At 54.2% G+C, this 19543-nt stretch overlaps 1 protein-coding gene across 1 annotated transcript in view; it reads right to left on the bottom strand.

Annotated features, from left to right (window-relative positions):
- The window catches only part of CFAP46 (cilia and flagella associated protein 46), a 94037-nt gene that overhangs the window by 9649 nt on the left and 64845 nt on the right, over positions 1–19543 (bottom strand). Inside the window, exons 40-51 of the mRNA XM_018041099.1 lie at positions 12978–13166; positions 12145–12333; positions 11198–11248; positions 10699–10830; positions 10432–10611; positions 9840–10010; positions 5056–5153; positions 4563–4639; positions 3799–3929; positions 3488–3612; positions 2676–2764; positions 1970–2131 (exon numbers count right to left, since the gene is read on the bottom strand). Coding sequence (XP_017896588.1) covers positions 1970–2131; positions 2676–2764; positions 3488–3612; positions 3799–3929; positions 4563–4639; positions 5056–5153; positions 9840–10010; positions 10432–10611; positions 10699–10830; positions 11198–11248; positions 12145–12333; positions 12978–13166 — 1594 coding nt within the window. The remainder of the gene's footprint in view (positions 1–1969; positions 2132–2675; positions 2765–3487; positions 3613–3798; positions 3930–4562; positions 4640–5055; positions 5154–9839; positions 10011–10431; positions 10612–10698; positions 10831–11197; positions 11249–12144; positions 12334–12977; positions 13167–19543) is intronic.

The following is a 19543-nucleotide window of genomic DNA, read 5'->3' as shown; positions in this document are numbered from 1 at the left end:
TTGGAGAATTTTGAGCATTACTTTGCTAACATGTGAGATGAGGGCAATTGTGTGGTAGTTTGAGCATTCTTTGGCATTCCCTTTCTTAGAGATTGGAATGAAAACTGACCTCTTCCAGTCCTGTGGCCACTGCTGAGTTTGCCAAATGTGCTGGCATATTGAGTGCAGCCCTTTCACCGCATCATCTTTTAGGATTTGAAATAGCTCAACTGGAATTCCGTCATCTCCACTAGCTTTGTTGGTAGTGATGCTTTCTAAGGCTCACTTGACTTTGCATTCCAGGATGCGAAGGTCTGGCTCTAGGTGAGTGATCACACCACTGTGATGATCTGGGTTGTGAAGATCTTTTTTGTATAGTTCTTCTGTGTATTCTTGCCACCTCTTCTTGGCTCTTTTCCCCTTGGCTGCTTGCAAAATACTCTACCACTGGTTTTAATCACTCTGACTACAGTGGTCCCTTTGTAGCTTTCTTTGTTTGTTGTGTTTGGGATTCACTGAGCTTCTTGGGTCGGCAAGACTGCAGTCTTCATGAAATCTGGGGGAAAGCTCACTATGCACTCACATGCCCCTCGGGGCAGCCAGGTGCGCTGCCCGCATCACCTCGCCCAGCAGCTCACTGCTGCTCAGTCCTCCCCAGGGTTTCTGTTCTTTTTTTTCCCCAGTTTGTTGTTTCAATCTCTTCAAGCTCACTAGGCTTCCCTCCTGCTGTGCTACGCTGCAGTAATGCTGCCCAGGGCATGAAGCTCAGTTCGGGTCCACTTCGCGTCTTGCACGTTTCCGCTCCCCACACTCCCCCTCCCACCGCCTCCCGGTGCAGCGCGTGGGCCACAGGCCCAGGGCCTGCCTAGCGGTCTGCTGACTTCTGACTATCACCTGCGCCGTGTCTGCGTCTGCTTTTGATTGACTTTTCTTTAGGGGTCTTTGAAGGCAGGTACTTTTTGATTGGATGTCAGACATTTCAAATTTTACCTTGTTGGGTCCTGGATTTTTTTAAATTTTGAAATTAAATTTTTAATTTTTTAAAAAAATTTGAAACCTTATTTTGAGACTGTTACCTGGAAACAGTTTGATGCCTTGAGGTGTATTTCAGCTCTGGTGGTGGGAATGAAGCCGGCTCCCACGGGCAGAGGCAGCACCCTTGGCCCCTGTGCCCGATGCCGGGAACCATAAGCTCTTGCGTTGTTTCCACACACACCTCCACTGATGGGCTCACAGCTGGGGATGGAGGGGACCCTCTGCGTGTGTCTCCTCCCATGATCGCCGTATGTCCCCAGCCCCCCTCTGCTCACCTTGGGGAGACCGCTAGGCTCTGCCTGGGCCCCCCTCACCTGTGCAGCCTGAGACTCTCTCCAGGCAGAAAGCTGGGGCTCACCTGCCTGTTTTCCTCCCTTGAGGATCGCTGGGCCCACTGCCTGGTTGCCAATATCTGCAAACTGGTGCCTCACGTATTTTTGTCTGGGTTTTCATTGTTTCAGCTGGAAGGGCATACCTGGTCTCTTTCACCTCACCTTGGGTGAAAATAAAAGTCCAATCTCTTTGTTTTTAATGTAATTTGATATTTATCACAGTGAAACATACCTGCCGGAAACCACAGGGCACAAATGTACAGCCTGGGCGCTCATGGAACAGGATGTGACCACACCCGGCTCCCCCTGTACCCAGGCCAAGCCAGGCCTCCTGGTCATCTCCCTTGCTGCCTTCTCACCATCTAACCGATGACCAACTATCGTTGGCTGGTGACCACCAGTCCCCTTCTTAGAGACAGAAGTTTGTGAGGCCGAGAGGGAAGTTGGGGTTCTGCCTGAGGTGCGCTGGCAGCTGTCCGAGCGCTGGAAGGTGCTCCCTAAACACCTCCAAATGCACCAAGGCCTCGAAAAGCGTGGCGACTTAGATAACTGCCTTTTCACAAGAGTTACACTCTCTTATCGTGAAAGCCGTCTACGCGTTTCAGGTGTCCACTGGCTCTCACCTGGCTCCTCTCTGCGGAGGCGATTGCACAGCATCTGGAGAGAAAACTCCCGTGACAGCGAAGAGACCAGCCCGTCGTCGAACACGGAGAGCCCTTCCAGCGGCAGCTCCAGCAGGTGCCTGTCCGCGATCAGGATGACATCATCTGCGACCTCCGGTTGCACTGCGGCGAGGGGGACACAGCCGCTACCGCCCCCTGGAGGCACAGACCCCTGCCCCTTACACCCCCCACCCCCACCCCTCGAGGGACTTGGGGAGGAGGCTGAACTGGGCACAGCCAGGACCTGGACACAGCCCAAGTGGGGGGAGAGCGTGTCTTCTGTGATGCCAAGGGCCGCCCACGCTCCATGGCACTCCTGAGGCAGGTGCTGGAGCCTTGGCTCTTCCCACCAGGGAGCCCCTTTAGGGACGGGCAGTTGCACTAGTCCCCCTCCCCGAGGACTGTCCAGAGGGGGCCGTGGCCGCTGGGGCAGCTCCGCTGGAGGAGGGGTAGAGCTGCTCCTGGGACCCCGCGGCCACTCCAGCTGTCACCCCCGCGGGTGACGGTGATGTCGCCATAGTTGCTGTCCCTTGGCCTGCCCAGGCACCGACAGGGCGCCTGAGGGCGGCGTGGGCAGTGGGGGGTTGCACGTGGCCCACCAGGGCACCGAGCAGCGCCGTCCGGAGTGGTTTCTGCCGGCCTCCATCCCACAGGCCAGGGCCCCGGCCCCGCTCACCCTGGGACAGGGACGCTTTCCTCTCCTTGTCTTTGCCCTTGGTTTTTCCAGAATCTGCAACAACCATGGGGATCGGTGCTCTGAAAGGAAAGGCACAGATTCAGGTTGAAAAAACCCCGTGAACACCACTGAGAAGGGGCAGCGTGTCTCCAGGGCAGCATCAGGGCACGAGGCTCCCCACGCTCCCTGCTGGGGGGCCGTCTCCCGAGACTGGGGCGTGGATGTGAACACACTGGGATCAGGACGCTCTGACCTGCTGGCCGATCAGGGAGTCCATGCTCTGACCCCTCCAGCTTCTTTCCCCCCAAACCCAGGTCCACAGGGCTGGGCCCTTTGCCAGGCTCTCCCCTCCCACCACACCCAGACCAGAGGGCAGCGGGGCTCCACATGGCAGGGACGTCCCCCAGAAAAGGTATGGGGTGGGGCCAGACTTCCCCCTTGACGGCAGGCGGGCAGAGCCCAGCTTCTGTCTCCGAAGGCCTGTGCTCTCTCCAGGTCATCTGCCACCCGATTCCACACAGAAGGAAGCCCAGGGCTGTGGGCTTCAGAGTCCCCAAGAGGACACAGCTCTGACCGCGCCCCCCCCCCACGCCCATAGCCAGCCGCTCAGCTCACCGTGGAGCTCGGAGGCGGAGGCTGAGCTGGCTTTCACACGGAGGCCCCCGCCCACCCTCGCCCTGGGTGTCACAATGCTTGGGACCTGTGCACACCTGTGGGGATGGAGGGACACCATGCCCCTCCGCCCCCAGGGTTCCAGTAGTCCAGTAGTCCTGAGCCCCTCGGGAGGCAGCCCTGGGCAGTACCTGGGCTCTGGGGGGCAGCTGAGCAGTGGGAACAGCGGCTGCAGGTACTGCTCCATGGACTTCAAGACCGCCTCAAACCTCGGCAGCGCACGGTCCTCCCCCATCGGGTGCACGCCTTCTGACTCCTCCTCAACCCAAACAACCACAGAGGTCAGAAGGTGTCAGAGGGGACCCCCTGGAGCCCGCAGGCAGCCAGAGGGAAGGGGCTAGACCCTGCAGGTGATCCCCAGGAAAGGCCCTGCTCAGAGCCAGGGCACCCCAGCCCGCGGCACTGCTCTGGTCCCCGCCCTCCCCGTGGGCTCTGGTCTCACCAGGCCAGTGCTCAGGGCCATGTCCCTACTGTAGGCCTCAGCCTGGGCCTGCTCCCGGAACTGCTGGACCCTGGCCAGCAGGCAGGAGAAGTCGGCGGGGCTCACGGCCACCCGAGCCACCCTGCAGGAGCCTGTGGAGACAGAGGCACGTCCCCACACTGGGCCTCACAGGCCGCCCTTCAGGCCGAGAGCGCTGCGGACGGAGCGCTGTGCACCACCGGCCTTGACGGGGTGGGGGGGTGGCAAGCTATGGGCAAAGCTTCGGCACCTTCCCCAGGAGTCAGCGCCAGAACCCCGCTGGAGGGGGGACGGCCAGAGAGGTTGGGAAGGAAGGTGGACAGAAACTGGGCATCTGCAGCGTGCCGAGGCTGCTCTGCAGACACAGTGAGGGGCCAGCAGGGAATGGGGGTCGGCCCCCCGGCAGCGGACAGGCGGGTGGTGTTGCTCTTGCTGACGTTCAGGAGCAGGGACAGGCCCTTGGGGCACCAGGAAGTAGCCAGGGGGTCCTGGGACAGAGCAAACGGCTCTCTATCTGTGGTTGTAAATGAACGGGCAGGTGGAATGAAGTGCTGAGGCTGAGGAAGGAGCTGGAGAGGCAATGTTGGGAGGGGGTCTCCCCAGTGGGAGGCACATGGGCCAGGCTCTGCTGCTTCTGCCTGACGCCCCCTCCCTACCTGGGAAAGACGCCTGGATGTGTCTCTATCTGCCCCGCCCCCCGAGACACGCCCCCACCCCGCAGAGGACGGTGCTGTGGCGCGACTCACCCCCGGTCTGGAGTATTCTGCCTTTGGCCGCGGGGATAGACTTGGGTTTGTCGTAGGAGGCGCCGTACAGATGGGTCCTGTTGGCAGGACAGGTGGGGTCCCAGAGGAGCCCAGAAGAGGCAGACTCTGTGCCACCCCCCCTACATAAGCCCCTCCTTTGAACCTCAGACAAGTCAGGACACAGGGTCACACAGCATCCTCCCCACCCCCCACCCCCCCACGGCACTCTACAGTGCGGCGGAGGCTGGCACACCAGGGGTTCTGCTGCACTTCAACCGGGCCCTTTAGACCAGGGCTGTGTGCTGGCAGGACGCGGCACTGTGCCGGGCCCCCCGCCGTCATACCCGTCAGCCTGGTCACCCTGGCAGAGGGACGGTCCACCCACCCCATCCCAACGGGCAGCCCACCCCGGCCCGAGCTGAGTCCACAGCGACCGCCGGAGCAGGAGGCGGGGTCCTGGGGAGCAGCTGGGGAACAGGGGAGAAGGCCTCACCTGTCCCTGGAGTGGTGCAGAAAGACGATGCGCGCCGTGGGAGGAATGTCATTCAAGAGGTTAAAGTGCTGTTCCGTGACCCAGAGGTTTTGCCAAGCCTGCGGGTGACACTCGGGGTCAGTCCGGGCCGGCGGCCGCCGCCAGGGGACAGCAGAGGCGCGCGGACCTCGCCGCGGGCACCGCCGGGAAGGCAGGGACCCAGCGCCGCGGCGGGCCCGGCGGCTCCGCCCCTCCGCTCCCCGCGGCGCCTCCCCGACCCCCGGCAGACACAGGCCTGGAGGCGCCTCTCCCAGCCCGTAGGTGGTGCGGTTCAGCCCGCCCGCCCCGCGCCCCTTTCCTGCGGGGCTGCAGCAGGAGCCACAGGCAGCCCGCAGACCACCCCCGGAGAGGAGCCGCTCACACCCTCTCCCCACTTTCTGATGAAATGAGCTTCAGGTTTGCAGCGGCTGACCAGTGTGCCCACTCAGGTCCACTGCGGAGGGCGCGGGGAACGCCTGTTCCCGCGGAGCAGACGGATGGAAGCAGGGGGAGACCGCGCTCCCCAGCCTGGGGGATGGGTCACAGGGGCCAGACCTCCTCGGCCCCAGCGGCCACGGCCAGCGTCCCGCGTCCCTCCAGGCTGGCACCCGTGGCAGCTGTTGCCCCTCTTGCCTGCAGTGTCCCACGGGGGAGGCACAGCCTCTCATCCGGCTGTGGCCAGCGGGCACAGATACTGCTGTGACGTCTGTTCTTGGGGACCACAGCCCGCAGGGAGAGTTGCTGGGTTGAACTCACTTTCCAAGGGGCTACGTGTGGACGGACCCTACCCCCCCGCCCCGCCCCCACCCCGAGGCCCCCTCCTCTTCAGCCCTGGGTGCTTTCCGCCCCTCTGGTGGACATCCAATAGTACTTGGGTGAGGTTTTAAGTTCTGCGTTTCTCTGAGGACCAGTGAACCTGGGCATCGTTTTAAAAGTTTACTGGCCGTTTGGGTAGCTTCCGTGACAGCCCAGCCTTGTGAATTTCCTCTACTGGACGGTCAGTCTTTTTCTGCCTGAGAGCGGGCCCCTCCTTTCTCCACACAGGACTCCAGCTCCGGTCACCCCGGGGGAGTGCCGGGCCTCCTCTGAGGTTTGCCTTCGACTCCGGGGCTGTGGTTCTGATGAGCCGAGGTTCTTCACCTCCGTGTGGTGAGGCAGTGAGTTTGTACCTCCTGCCTGGTGATGAGGAGGCTCGTCTCCAAAAGCGTCCTCTGCCAGCTCCGTTGTGTCATCTCAGGGGGAGCCGTCACCTGAGCGGGGCTGCACCGTCCCCGCCCAGCCCGAGTGTCGCCCTCGAAGTGCGTCAGGCGTGTGTGGGGGGCCTGTTCCTGGCCTTTCTCTGTCGTCTCTTCTGCGGCTTCAAGCAGGTCCTGCTGTCTTGTTTCGGAAGCTGGCGCTTCCTTACAGATGTATTCACACGGAGTCTTCCTCCCCCGGATGTGGCTGCCTCTCTGCTAGGTCAGTTCTTTTTGAGTTTTCCTTAGAGAGGTTTGTGGTTTGGGGGGTAGAGATCATGTCTTTTGTTAGATTTTCCTTAGGTGTGTGATTGGTTTTGATGTCACTGGAAACTGTTATTCAGACACTGTCACTGCTTGTAACTGGCGTGTAGAGGCGCAATCATCGGAACAGCCGTCAGACGTGGCCTCCCACTGTCTGCATGTTGCGTCTCAGAGATGCTGACCCACAGTCAGGCTGGCTGAATAATCTCTGTCACTTCTCCCTGTTCAATGCTTCTGCCCTTCGTCCCTTTCTCTGGTCTTGACTGTTCTATTGAATAGAAGTGTGATAGCTTTCTTGTGTCATTTCAACTCTAGGAAAAGAGTTTTCAGAATTTTTCTGAAAATTAATGTATAGTATGATCTTTGCTATAGAGTTTTAAAGATATTTTTTTATCAAATTAAGGAAATTATCTTCTTAGTAACATGGAAACATACATTACCATATGTAAGCCAGAGAGCCAATGGAAACTGCTGTGTGACTCAGGGAACTCAAACTGGGGCTGGCTAACAACCTGGAGGGGTGGGCAGGGGAGGGGAGGTGGGCGGGGGGCGGGGGGCGAGGGGGGAGGTGGCTTGGGGGGGCGGGGAGGGAGATGGGCCGGGCCGTGGGTAAACCCAAGGCTGATTCATGCTGCTGCTTGGTAGAAACCAGCACAACACTTTAAGCCAATCACCCTTCAATTAAAAATAAATAATATTATCTCCTAACTTGATTTTTTGAAATCACCGGCTGGTGTTGAATTTTGATGAACAGTTTTTCTCTATCTATCAAGATGGCCTTACGATTTTCTCCTTTCCCTCCTGTTGATAAGGTGGACTGTACTGAGTGAGTTAAAATACTAGATTGCATGGTGCACAGCGTCTGACCCTCCTGCGTTATCCCTTCCACAGTTCTAGGTCTTCGTGCACAGCGTCTGACCTTCCTGCATTATCCCTTCCACAGTTCTAGGTCTTCGTGCACAGCGTCTGACCCTCCTGCGTTATCCCTGTTACAGTCGCTGGATCTTCCTGCACAGCGTCTGACCCTCCTGCGTTATCCCTTCCACAGTCGATGGGTCTTCTTGCACAGCGTCTGACCCTCCTTCGATAACCCTTCCAAAGTTGCTGGGCCTTCTTGCACAGCGTCTGACCCCCATGCGTTATCCCTTCCAGGGTTGCTGGGTCTCCTTCCCAGTCTCTGACCCTCCTGCGTGATCCCTGTCACAGCTGCTGGGTCTTCCTGCACAGCGTCTGACCCTCCTGCGTGATCCCTCTCACAGTTGCTGGGTCTTCTTGCAGACACTTTGTGTCCATGGTGATAACAGGTTTCCCGCATGTGAGGTCCTCATTGGGTCTTCTGAAGAGCGTCAGGGAGTGTTCCTCTTGCTCCTGGTCCCTGAAGGATCGTTTCTTCCTTCAGCGTTTGGGGGAATTTGTTGGTGAAGCCTGCTGGGTCTGGGACTCTCTTTGTAACGGTGTTAAGGCTTTACTTCTTGAAGAGAGATTAAGTTATTCAGATTTTCTGTTGTTAGCTTTGGTAGGTTATATTTTTTGAGACTTTTGTCCATTTCATTCAAATTGTTAAATTTATTAGAGTTCAGGTCAGTTCAGTTCAGTTTTCAGTCGTGTCCGACTCTTCATGACCCCTTATTAGTTTTTTGATGTCTGAAGGATCTCGTGATGTCATATTACCTATCTTGAAATTTCTGTCTTCCCTCTTTTCTTTGTCAGGGCTTCCTAAGTGTTTATCAATTTTCCTATTAGTAGTCTTCCCCTCGGAACCCATTCTTGCTATTATGGATTTCCTCTGCCATAGGCATGATTTAATTTTATGGTTTCTGTTATTCTCTCTCTCATTTGTTTTCCTTTTTTCTTAGATGTTTTTATTCTAACTTCTTGAAATCACTGTTTTTCAGGGCTTTCTTTTTGTACTCAAGGATGTATATTTTCCCCTAAACCCTGTTGTAGACAAGTCTCCTAGGCTTTCATATATAGCATTTTCATTCTTTAAGTCAATTTAAAATATTTTGTTAATTCCACTGTCGTTTCTTCTTTGACCAATTGATGATGACAGACGTACCGTTTAATTCCAAGGCAACTGCGTGGTTTTTTGCATGTATCTTTCAGTTATTGATTCATGTTCTAATTTCCTTGCGGTTTGAAAACAAACTCCGTGATTTCGGCGCGTTGGCGTCTGCTGAGGCGTCCTGCTGGTGACGGTCCGCACACACCTGAGGGCAGGTGCGCCTGCTCCTTCGGCTCCTCCTTCCGTGAACGTCAGGCCACGTCCGTGCAGGCCTCCTGCACTCAGGGACCTTCCCGCACACTTCTGTTCATCTTCCCTTTCTACCAGCAACTGCGAGGATGGGTCCAGCCTCCCCACGGAGCCGAGAATCTGGCTCCTATCTGAGTCGGTGCTGTTCACACATTTGAAGCTTTGTCACTGGCGCTCACGGGCTGGGGACCTGGCCGCTGGGGTGTCCCCTCCAGCACCGTGTCTCAGCGGAAGACTGCCGGGCTTTCAACTGATGAGTCTTCCCAGGGTTTAGACTGCCTCTCACCTCCTCCAGGCTGGCCCTGCCCTACAAGAGGGGGATTCCTGTCCCTGGGTCACGGCAGGGCTCTTGGCCTGGAGCCATTTCTGGGGTGTCACGTGGGAAGGCGCCGGAGGCCAGGGCTACCGCTAACACCCCCGGCACACACAGGACGGGCCCGCACAGAGAGTCACCCCGTCCCTACTGGTCAGAGGAGGAAGGCAGCCTGGATGGAGCGTGCGAGGTCTGCCCACACCAGTGGCCGTGGCAGCCCCGCGGGGGAGGAGGGTGGGCTTGACCAGAGTGTTCTGGCCTGTTTTCTGTATTCAGTTTCATCAAGTTTAATTTCTTTAAATCTCCAATTCACATTTGCTAGTCCAAATAAAAGAGGAGGTTCTATTAGCTACCATGCCCTGCAAATTTCTTCCAAAATTGAATTCTAAGACTTGGCTGAATATAAAACATTTCCTGAAACACAGAATGAACTGAAATGGACCCCTAGAGCCCTGTCCTCCCCTCTCTTCTTCGTGACCGTCGCAGGCCTGGGTGTCTGTACTGTGAGTTTGCGGAGTCTCGCCAGAGCTAACGGTGGGCTGCTCTCCCTGCTGGGCCCATGAGAAGCTGCAGCTCAGAGAGGGGAGCGGCTCTCCGGCTCTCCCAGAACCGCACAGCAAGCGGGGAGCAGGGCCTGGTCCGAGGGCATCTGCCGAGCTGCGGGGCGGGGCAGGCTCAAGGGCCGCCTCAGCTCGTTTACCTTGGATATGGTGGCCAGTCTCTGCTCCACGCTGGCACACAGGTTGGTGGACATCCTCTCCTGGTGCCTTAGCCTGTCTTGGAGCTGCAGCAGCGCAGCCAGCTGTGAGCTGCTGGTGTTGGCCGTGGCTGCGATCAGGACATCACGCATCCTCTCGGAGGCCGAGCAGCTCTGAAACAGATCACAGAGGTTGCCAGGGGGGCCCAGGCACTGTCTGTGGCAGGTGGGCACCCAGGTGCTCCTCCAGGTGGCTGGCACAGCCGAGGGGCCGGACAAGGCGGCCTTCACTGCTGAGCCTGCGGGCCTGCCGGCTCAGGATGCAGGGAGGAGAGCGCTCTGCTCTCCCGAGCCCCAGGAACACAAGCTTGGGGGCTTCTGCTGCTCATGTGCCCACAGCAACTGCAATGGGGGGACGGACCCCCTCCTCCAGGTACCCGGGGTGCCTCCTCCAATGAGCACCATCCTTAAAGCGGAGCCCAGTCGCAGCATGGTGGGTGGGGCCTCCGGCAGAGGGAGCACCAGGGCCTTGGGGGGCCTCCCTCGCCCCAGTGGCCAAGGGGGCCTTGCAGAACGGGCCCGGAGCAGAGCACACCTGAGACAGCGCGAGGAACTGACAGGCGGTCGCCGGCTCCAGGATGCCTATGCACTCCACCATCTCCAGGCTGGCGGCCGCAGCGACGTCCAGGAGGTTGCTGCCCAGGGCCCCATGTAGGCACTGCAGCAGCACCTCGGACGCCTGGGCCAGGTACTGCTGGGCCAGCACCACCCTCCTCTGCAGGGGGAGCTCAGACTCAGGCGGGCTCCGTGGGCCGGGTGGCCTGGGGCTGGGCAGCCTGGGGCTGGGCGGGGGCCGGCGTACCCTCTGATCCCAGCCCTTCCTCTGCTCCTCGGGGGCGCCCCTGAAGGATGGCAGTTCACTGTAGGGCCCTTCATGTTCCAGGTCCTCCTGGTTGATCTCCAGACCCCTGAGGCTGCTCAGCTCAGTGGCCCCCTGCGGAGGACACCCCTCCAGTCAGTGCCTGGGGTAGTGTGGATGCGCGTCTCTGCAGGACCCCTGGGTGAGGGGTGCAGCAGGCTAGCTGCAGCTCATCCTTTGCTGACTTAGGTGACCAGTGGGGGCCTGGCAGAGAAGCCGGCACCTAGCAGGTGCCGCAGGGAGGAGCCTTGGCATGCCCATGGGGTGGCCTTCTGCGCCGCGCCCCTTCAGGCCCTGCAAAGCCCCTCCCTCGAGCACCAGGCCTGGGGGACCCGGGTGCCCATCTGCCCCAGGGGCCCAGGGGCCAAGGTATCACAAGGCTCCTCTTGTCTCCTCTGCAGGACAAGGCACCCTGAAGGGGTCCTCGAGAGGCCAGGGGGACCTGCTTGGGGGACAGCGGGCCCAGGAGACTCAGGTTGGGGGAGCCCTGGGTCTGCGGGGATAGGACAGAGGCGGGTGGCCCCTCCGAGTGGGCGTGTGGCGAGTGCAGCTTCCTTGACGGACGCCCGCTCAAAGAGGGGCCACATGTCTGGTCCATATCTACCTGACTCAGAGCCACCTTTTCAGGTGCTCAGTGAATACTGGTTGAATGCAGGGCCAAAATGCCACCAATTCACCCAAATGTGAGTCACGTCTTAGGGCCTGGAGACCCAGACAGCTGCCACTGAGCTGACCCCAGGGCTGTACACCCGGCCAGGTCCCCGGGGCCGGCCTGGCTGCACCTGGGCAGGTGCCTTCTAACATCTACGGAGGTGTTTAGGACGACAACCAGGAGCTCCCGTGGTGGCGGCTATCACCAGAATCCATTCTGAGGGCAAGAGGCTTCCTCAGGGGCACCAGGCCTGCAGGGCAACCTGGCAGGGGTAGGTACTAGAGAGAAGAGGGCGGTCCTGGGTGCACTGGCGCGGCTGTCAGGAGGAGGGCTTCCCTGGACTGTGCGGGTGGGTGGGGGCGGGGAGTCGGGGATAGCAGCGAGAGTGGGCAGGACCGATCCCTGGGTAGGGCAGGGGCCCGGTCCTCAGGCACAGAGCTGCTGGGGTGGAGGAGGCACCAGGAGCCACTGCGCGGGGACACCCCCATTTGGGGCGGGAGTGGGCTGCCCCGCTGAGGATGGCCTGTCCTGCTTGCCCCTTCTCCCCCTCCCATTCTTCCTCCGGGGGTCAGGCATTTGGCCTGCCTTTCCTCCCTCCACAGCCCACACCACACTTCTTGACCCCAGACAATTCAAGGCCTGTTTTCTACCCCAGTTCTTACTAAGATCCCGTGAGCTCTAAATATATTTTTGTTTTTAGGCCTAAGTGGTCAGTCTGGGAGCCAGCCAGAACGCACCCAGAGGCTCTCCTCCCAGTAGCAGGCGGGGTGCAGGAGGTCCCAGTTCTCGGCCAGCAGGTGCAGCGCCTTCCCGGCCAGGCCCAGGAGACGCGGGTGTGGCTCCTCGCAGTCCGCGCTCAGCGACTGCAGGCTCCCCAGCTGCGCCAGCACCTCGTGCGCCAGACTGTGCTTCAGGTTGAACCACTTCTTCAGGGACACAAACAACCTCAGTCAACAAGGGCCACGGCTGCTGCCCACCCAGGCCCCACCCTCCAGCAGCCCTGCAGTGTGGCGAGGGTCCCCAAAGCTCAGGTGCTGGGAGGTTCTAGAGTCTGCTGAGGAGCCTCAGTTTGGGGCAGGTTGACAAGGTGTGCTGCAGTCCATAGGGTCGCAAAGAGCTGAACATGACTGAGCTACTGAACTGAACTGAACTGACAAGGACATGTACTGAGTTCCATTTAGGACTCGTTTGGTTCGTTTAGTTACGTCAAATTAATTGGGTCCACACTTGACGAAATCTGAAAGTCTAAGAACAGAACACATTTTCCTCAGAATCGTTCTGCAGACGTAACTCATCTTTTTAACAGATGGCAGCTCACCTTTATGGACGCCTTCCTGTGGTGACACAGCCGTCAGAGCACCCCCCCTTGGGAAGGGGCCCCTCCCCCAGGAAGACCCCGATCTCATTAGCCAGTCAGATGGGCCTCTTGGGGCTGCTGGGAGCTACCAGAGCAGAGAATCCCTCTGCTCAGAGATCTCGGGGGACGTTTGTGAACCCCGACCTTCTGGGTTCCCAATGGCTGGCCAGGCACACGGTGGGGGGGCCCCCAGCGCGTGTCCGGGGACGTTACCAGGCCGACAGCGGTGTAGTCACTGGGGCTCTGCAGGAAGTCGGACAGCAGCTTGTCCGTGGAGCTCTGCTCCAGCCGCCGCTTCCGGGCATCCTCCCAGATGAGCTGCAGCGTGTCCAGGCAGCCCTCCACGAGGCTAAGCCTGAGGTGCCGGAGTCTTCGCATCAAAGGGCTGCTGACATTCTGTAACTGAGGGGTGCGACCATCAAGGCGGGAGCCACTTCCAGGCGCCCGCCCGCCGCCAGGCCCCGCCCGCCTCTCCCTCCGCTTCTGCTTCCTAGGCGAGCCTCTCTTCCGGCTCGTCAGTCAGTTGCTCTTCCTCAGCTTTTACGTAATGGAACCGCAGAGCACGTGCTGTCTGCAGGCTGTGTCCATCCTGGGAGTTGTTCCGTCGCTCAGCCATGTCAGACTCTCTGTGACCCCACGGACTGCAGCGCGGGGCGCGTGTCCGTGAGTCCCTTCACACGGAGGAGCTGCACCCTGCCGAGGCCCTCTGCCGCTTGCTCCCACACCCCCAGTTTGGGGCTGTGGCGAACAGCGCTGAAGTGAGCGTTCGCACACGCGTCTGTGTGGGACACACGCCCGGGAGCGGGGTGGCTGGGCCACACGGAGGCATGCCTTCCCTCTTCACGAAACCGCCAAACCGTTCCCGACGTGGTCGCTCATGCGGTCCCCACCGGCAGCCTGGGGGGGGGTCCCAGTCTCTCACGTCCTGATAACACTTGATGTAGTTGGTCCTTCAAGTTGTAGCCGTGTTAACAATTGTGTGGTGGTTTTTCCCTGACTCACTAATAAACTTGCTGTCTTCTCTTGTGATTATTTACCCTCCACCTACTTTCTTTGAAGAAAGGTCTATTCAGATGTTTAGCCAGTTATTATTGGGTTGCTTATTTAACTTATATGCAGAGTACATCATGAGAAACACTGGGCTGGAAGAAACACAAGCTGGAATCAAGACTGTGGGCAGAAATATCAATAACCTCAGATATGCAGATGACACCACCCTTATGGCAGAAAGTGAAGAGGAACTAAAGAGCCTCTTGATGAAAGTGAAAGAGGAGAGTGAAAAAGTTGGCTTAAAACTCAATATTCAGAAAACTAAGATCATGACATCTGGTCCCATCACTTCATGGGAAATAGATGGGGAAACAGTGGAAACAGTGACAGACTTTATTTTTTTGGGCTCCAAAATCACTGCAGATGGTGATTGCAGCCATGAAATTCAAAGATGCTTACTCCTTGGAAGAAAAGTTATGACCAACCTAGATAGCATATTGAAAAGCAGAGACATTGCTTTGCCAACAAAGGTCCATCCAGTCAAGGCTATGGTTTTTCCAGTGGACATGTATGGATGTGAGAGTTGGACTGTGAAGAAAGTTGAGTGCCGAAGAATTGATGCTTTTGAACTGTGGCGTTGGAGAAGACTCTTGAGAGTGCCTTGGACTGCAAGGAGATCCAACCAGTCCATTCTAAAGGAGATCAGCCCTGGGATTTCTTTGGAAGGAATGATGCTAAAGCTGAAACTCCAGTACTTTGGCCACCTCATGTGAAGAGTTGACTCACTGGAAAAGACTCTGATGCTGGGAGGGATTGGGGGCAGGAGGAGAAGGGGATGACAGAGGATGAGATGGCTGGATGGCATCATCGACTTGATGGACATGAGTTTGAGTGAACTCCGGGAGATGGTGATGGACAGGGAGGCCTGGTGTGCTGCGATTCATGGGGTCACAAAGATTCGGACACAACTGAGCAACTGAACTGAACTGATGTCTATTTTGAAAGTTCTTTACATTAATATATTCTAGATACAAGACCTTTGTCAGATAAATGATTTGTAAATATTTTCTCCCAGTTGGCAACTTGTCTTTGCGTTTTCTTAATGGTCTTTTGAAGAGCTGAATCCAATTTATAAATTTTTTTTTGATGGATGATTTTGGTCTCATGGGTAAGAAAGATTTCGGTCTCATTTGCTACACTTTAAGGCTGCAGAGGCGTTTTCCTATGTCTTCTTCTGAAAGTGTCACGGTTTCAGCTCTTACATGGAGCCCTGTGACCAGTCTTGAGCGGGTTTTTACACGTGGTGTGAGGGATGAATGGAAGGGTAATTCTGGGGGATGAACGCCCAGTTGCTCAAGCAGCTTTGTTTTAAAGGTGAGCCCTTCTTCACTGAACTCGCTTTGCACCTTTGCAGAAAGTCAGTTTTCTTTCTGTATGCATGTGTGTGTGTTTAGATTCTCTGTTAAGTTCCACTGATGTGTAATTTTACGTTAAAACCACACTATCTTGATTCCCATAGCTTTACAGTTCTGTTAAGTCGCTCAGTTGTGTCTCTTTGTGACCCCATGGACTGCAGCACGCCAGGCTTCCCTGTCCATCACCAACCCCTGGAGTTTACTCAAATTCATGTCCATTGAGCCGGTTGATGCCATCCAACCATCTCATCCTCTGTCATCCCCTTCTCCTGCCTTCAATCTTTCCCAGCATCAGGGTCTTTTCCAATGAGTCAGTTCTTCATATCAGGTGGCCAAAGTAATGGAGTTACAGCTTCAGCATCAGTCCTTCCAGTGAATATTCAGAGTTGGTTTCCTTTAGGATGGACTGGTTGGATCTCCTTGCAGTCCAAGGGACTCTCAAGAGTCTTCTCCAACACCACAGTTCAAAAGCATCAATTCTTTGGTGCTCAGCTTTCTTTATACTCCAACTCTCACATCCATACATGACTATTGGAAAAACCACAGCTTTGATTAGACGGACCTTTGTCCGTTGGCAAAGTAATGTCTCTGCTTTTTAATATGCTGTCTAGGTTGGTCAAAACTTTTCTTCCAAGGAACAAGTGTCTTTTAATTTCATGGCTGCAGTCAACATCTGCAGTGATTTTGGAGACCAAAAAAATAAAGTATGTCACTGTTTCCACTGTTTCCCCATCTATTTGCCATGAAGTGATGCCATGATCTTAGTTTTCTGAATGTTGAGTTTTAGGCCAAATTTTTTACTCTCCTCTCTCACTTTCATCAAGAGACTCTTTAGTTCTTCTTTGCTTTGTGCCATAGGGTGGTGTCATCTGCATATGTGAGGTTATTGATATTTCTCCTGACAGTCTTGATTCCAGCTTGCGCTTCTTCCAGCCCAGCATTTCTCATGATGTACTCTGCATAGAAGTTAAATAAGCAGGGTGACAATATACAGCCTTGACGTGACTCCTTTCCCTATTTGGAACCAGTCTGTTGTTCCATGTCTAGTTCTAACTGTTGCTTCCTGACCTGCATACAGATTTTTCAAGAGGCAGGTCAGGTGGTCTGGTCTTCCCATCTCTTTTAGAATTTTCCACAGTTTGTTGTGATCCACACAGTCAAAGGCTTTGGCAGAGTCAATAGAGCAGAGGTAAATGTTTTCCTGGAACTCTCTTGCTTTTTTAATGATCCAACGGATGTTGGCAATTTGGTCTCTGGTTCCTCTGCCTTTTCTAAATCCAGCTTGAACATCTGGAAGTTCACGGTTCACATACTGTTGAAGCCTGGCTTGGAGAATTTTGAGCATTACTTTACTAGTATGTGAGACGAGGGCAATTGTGCGGTAGTTTGAGCATTCTTTGGCGTTGCCTTTCTTTGGGATTGGAATGAAAACTGACCTCTTCCAGTCCTGTGGCCACTGTTGAGTTTTCCAAATTTGCTGGCATATTGAGTGCAGCCCTTTCACAGCATCATCTTTTAGGATTTGAAATAGCTCAGTTGGAATTCCATCACCTCCACTAGCTTTGTTCGTAGTGATGCTTTCTAAGGCCCACTTGACTTCGCATTTCAGCATGTCTGGCTCTAGGTGAGTGATCACACCATCATGATTATCTGGGTCATGAAGATCTCTTTTGTATAGTTTTTCTGTGTATTCTTGCCACCTCTTCTTAATATCTTCTGCTTCTGTTAGGTCCATACCATTTCTGTCCTTTATTGTGCCCATCTTGGCATGAAATGCTCCCTTGGTATCTCTAATTTTCTTGAAAAGATCTCTAGTCTTTCCCATTCTACTGTTTTTCTCTATTTCTTTGCATTGATCACTGAGGAAGGCTTTCTAATCTCTCCCTACTATTCTTTGGAACTCCGCATTCAGATGGGTATATCTTTCCTTTTCTTCTTTGCCTTTCGCTTCTCTTTTTTTTTCACAACTATTTGTAAGGCCTCCTCAGACAGCCATTTTGCTTTTTGCATTTCTTTTTCTTGCGGATGGTCTTGATCCCTGCCTCCTGTGCAATGTCGTGAACCTCCTCCATCCATAGCTCTTCAGGCGCTCTGTCTGTCAAGTCTAATCCCCTGAGTCTATTTGTTACTTGCACTGTATAATTGTAAGGGGTTTGATTCAGGTCATACCTGAATGGTCCAGTGTTTTCCCCTACTTTCTTCAAGTTAACTCTGAATTTGGCAATAAGGAGCTCATGATCTGAGCCACAGTCAGCTCCCAGTCTTGTTTTTGCTGACTGTATAGAGCTTCTCCATCTTTGGCTGCAAAGAATATAATCAATCTGATTTCGGTGTTGACCATCTGGTGATGTCCATGTGTAGAGTCTTCTCTTGTGTTGTTGAAAGAGGGTGTTTGCTATGACCAGTGCATTCTCTTGGCAAAAGTCTATTATTAGCCTTTGCCCTGCTTCATTCTGTACTCCAAGGCCAAATTTGCCCATTACTCCAGGTATTTCTTGACTTCCTACTTTTGCATTCCAGTCCCCTATAATGAAAAAGACATCTTTTTTGGGTGTTAGTTCTAGAAGGTCTTGTAGGTATTCATAGAACTGTTCAACTTCAGCTTCTTCAGCATTACTGGTCGGGGCATAGACTTGGATTACTGTGATATTGAATGGTTTGCCTTGGAAACGAACAGAGATCATTCTGTCATCTTTGAGACTGCATCCAAGTACTGCATTTCGGACACTTTTGTTGACCATGAGGGCTACTCCATTTCTTCTAAGGGATTCTTGCCCACAGTTGTAGATATTATGGTCATTTGAGTTAAATTATTCACCCATAGCTTTACAGTAAGTCTTAAAATCAGGTAATGTTAGGCCTCCAACTTTATTCTTTTTCAAAGTTGTGTTGGCTATGTTAGGCCTTTTAAATTCCACATAGATTTAAAAGTCACTTTGTCAATTTCTATTTTAAAAAACCCTGCAGAATCTTGATTAGGATTGTAGATAATTTATGGGGGAAAGTGACATCTTAATAACATCAAGTCTCCTGAGCCAGGAACTTAATATACCTTTCCATTTCTTTAGGTATCGTTTAATTTTTCTAGCAATGTTTTGTGGTTCTCAGGGTATGAGTTTTCGCTTTCTGGGCCAGATTCCATCTGTCTGCTGTCATATTTAAGGTGCAGTTGACCATCATCAGTGTCTGGACATGCACAGTTGCTGTTTGCGCACTGGTCTTGCATCGTGCAGCCTCCTTAAGCTCACTCCTTAGTACCAGCAGCTGTATTATTCTGTAGACTGCACAGGGGTTTCTGCACAGACAGCCACATTATCTGTGAACAAAGACAGTTTCACATGTTCGTTTCTAATCGGAATGCTTTCGTTTCTTTGTCTTGCCTGATTGAATTGGCTGGAACTCTAATAGCATTCTGGATCAAAGTGGTGGAGGACACATCGCTGTCTTATTCCTCATCTTAAGGAAACAGTACTCAGTCTTCCAACACGTGGTGCCCTTAGTCAGACGGAGGAAGGCCAGGTCTATTAACCGTTTGCTAAGAGGTTTTGCTTTTTTTTCTTTAATCAGGAATGGATGTTGGATCTTGTTAAATGCTTTCTCCTTATCCTTGTTTTCTTCTGGTTGCTCTGGGTCTTCTGCTGCTGTGCACAGGCTTCCTCTAGTTGTGGCGAGCTGGGGTTACTCTCAGTTGTGGTCGCTTCTCTTGTTGCAGAGGCTCCAGGCGCGCAGGCGCCACAGCACTCGGGCCAGCGGTCGTGACACCCGGGCTTAGTTGCTCCACGGCATGTGGAATCTTCCTAGACCAGGGATCAACCCCCTATCCCCTGCGTGGGTGGGTGGATTCTCATCTACTATACCACCAGGGAAGTCCAATAATGTTTAATTTTTTAAAAAATCTGGTGAACCAAATTGATTGACTTTTGAATGTTACACAAGTCCTGGGATCAACCTGGTATATTATCCTTTTTACACATTGTTGGACTTAATTTCCCAAATTTTGTGTAGAATTTTTCTATCTATGATCATGAAGAACTGTCAATAGGGTCTTTCTTAGCATCTTTATCTTGCTTTGGTATCACACTGACACCAGCCCGACAGGAGAGCTGGCATGTCTTCCCTCCTTTTCAATTTTCCCAAACAATCTATACAGAACTGGCATGATTTTTGCCCTTCAATGCTTGCTGGTATTCTCTAGTAAATTCATATGGGTCTGACATTTTCTTCATGGAAAAACTTTTAACTACGAATTCAATTTATTTGATAAATTGAGGGCTACTCACATTATCTATTTCTTTTTGACTGAGCTGTGGTCGTTTGCGTCTTCCAAGGAATTTTCCATTTCATCTCCCGTGTCAAGCATATGGCATAAAGTCT

Source organism: Capra hircus, chromosome 26 (assembly GCF_001704415.2).
Source record: "Capra hircus breed San Clemente chromosome 26, ASM170441v1, whole genome shotgun sequence".
NCBI lineage: Eukaryota > Metazoa > Chordata > Mammalia > Artiodactyla > Bovidae > Capra > Capra hircus.
The sequence above is the reverse complement of the archived record's forward strand: the minus strand, read 5'-3'. Positions and strand labels throughout refer to the sequence as shown.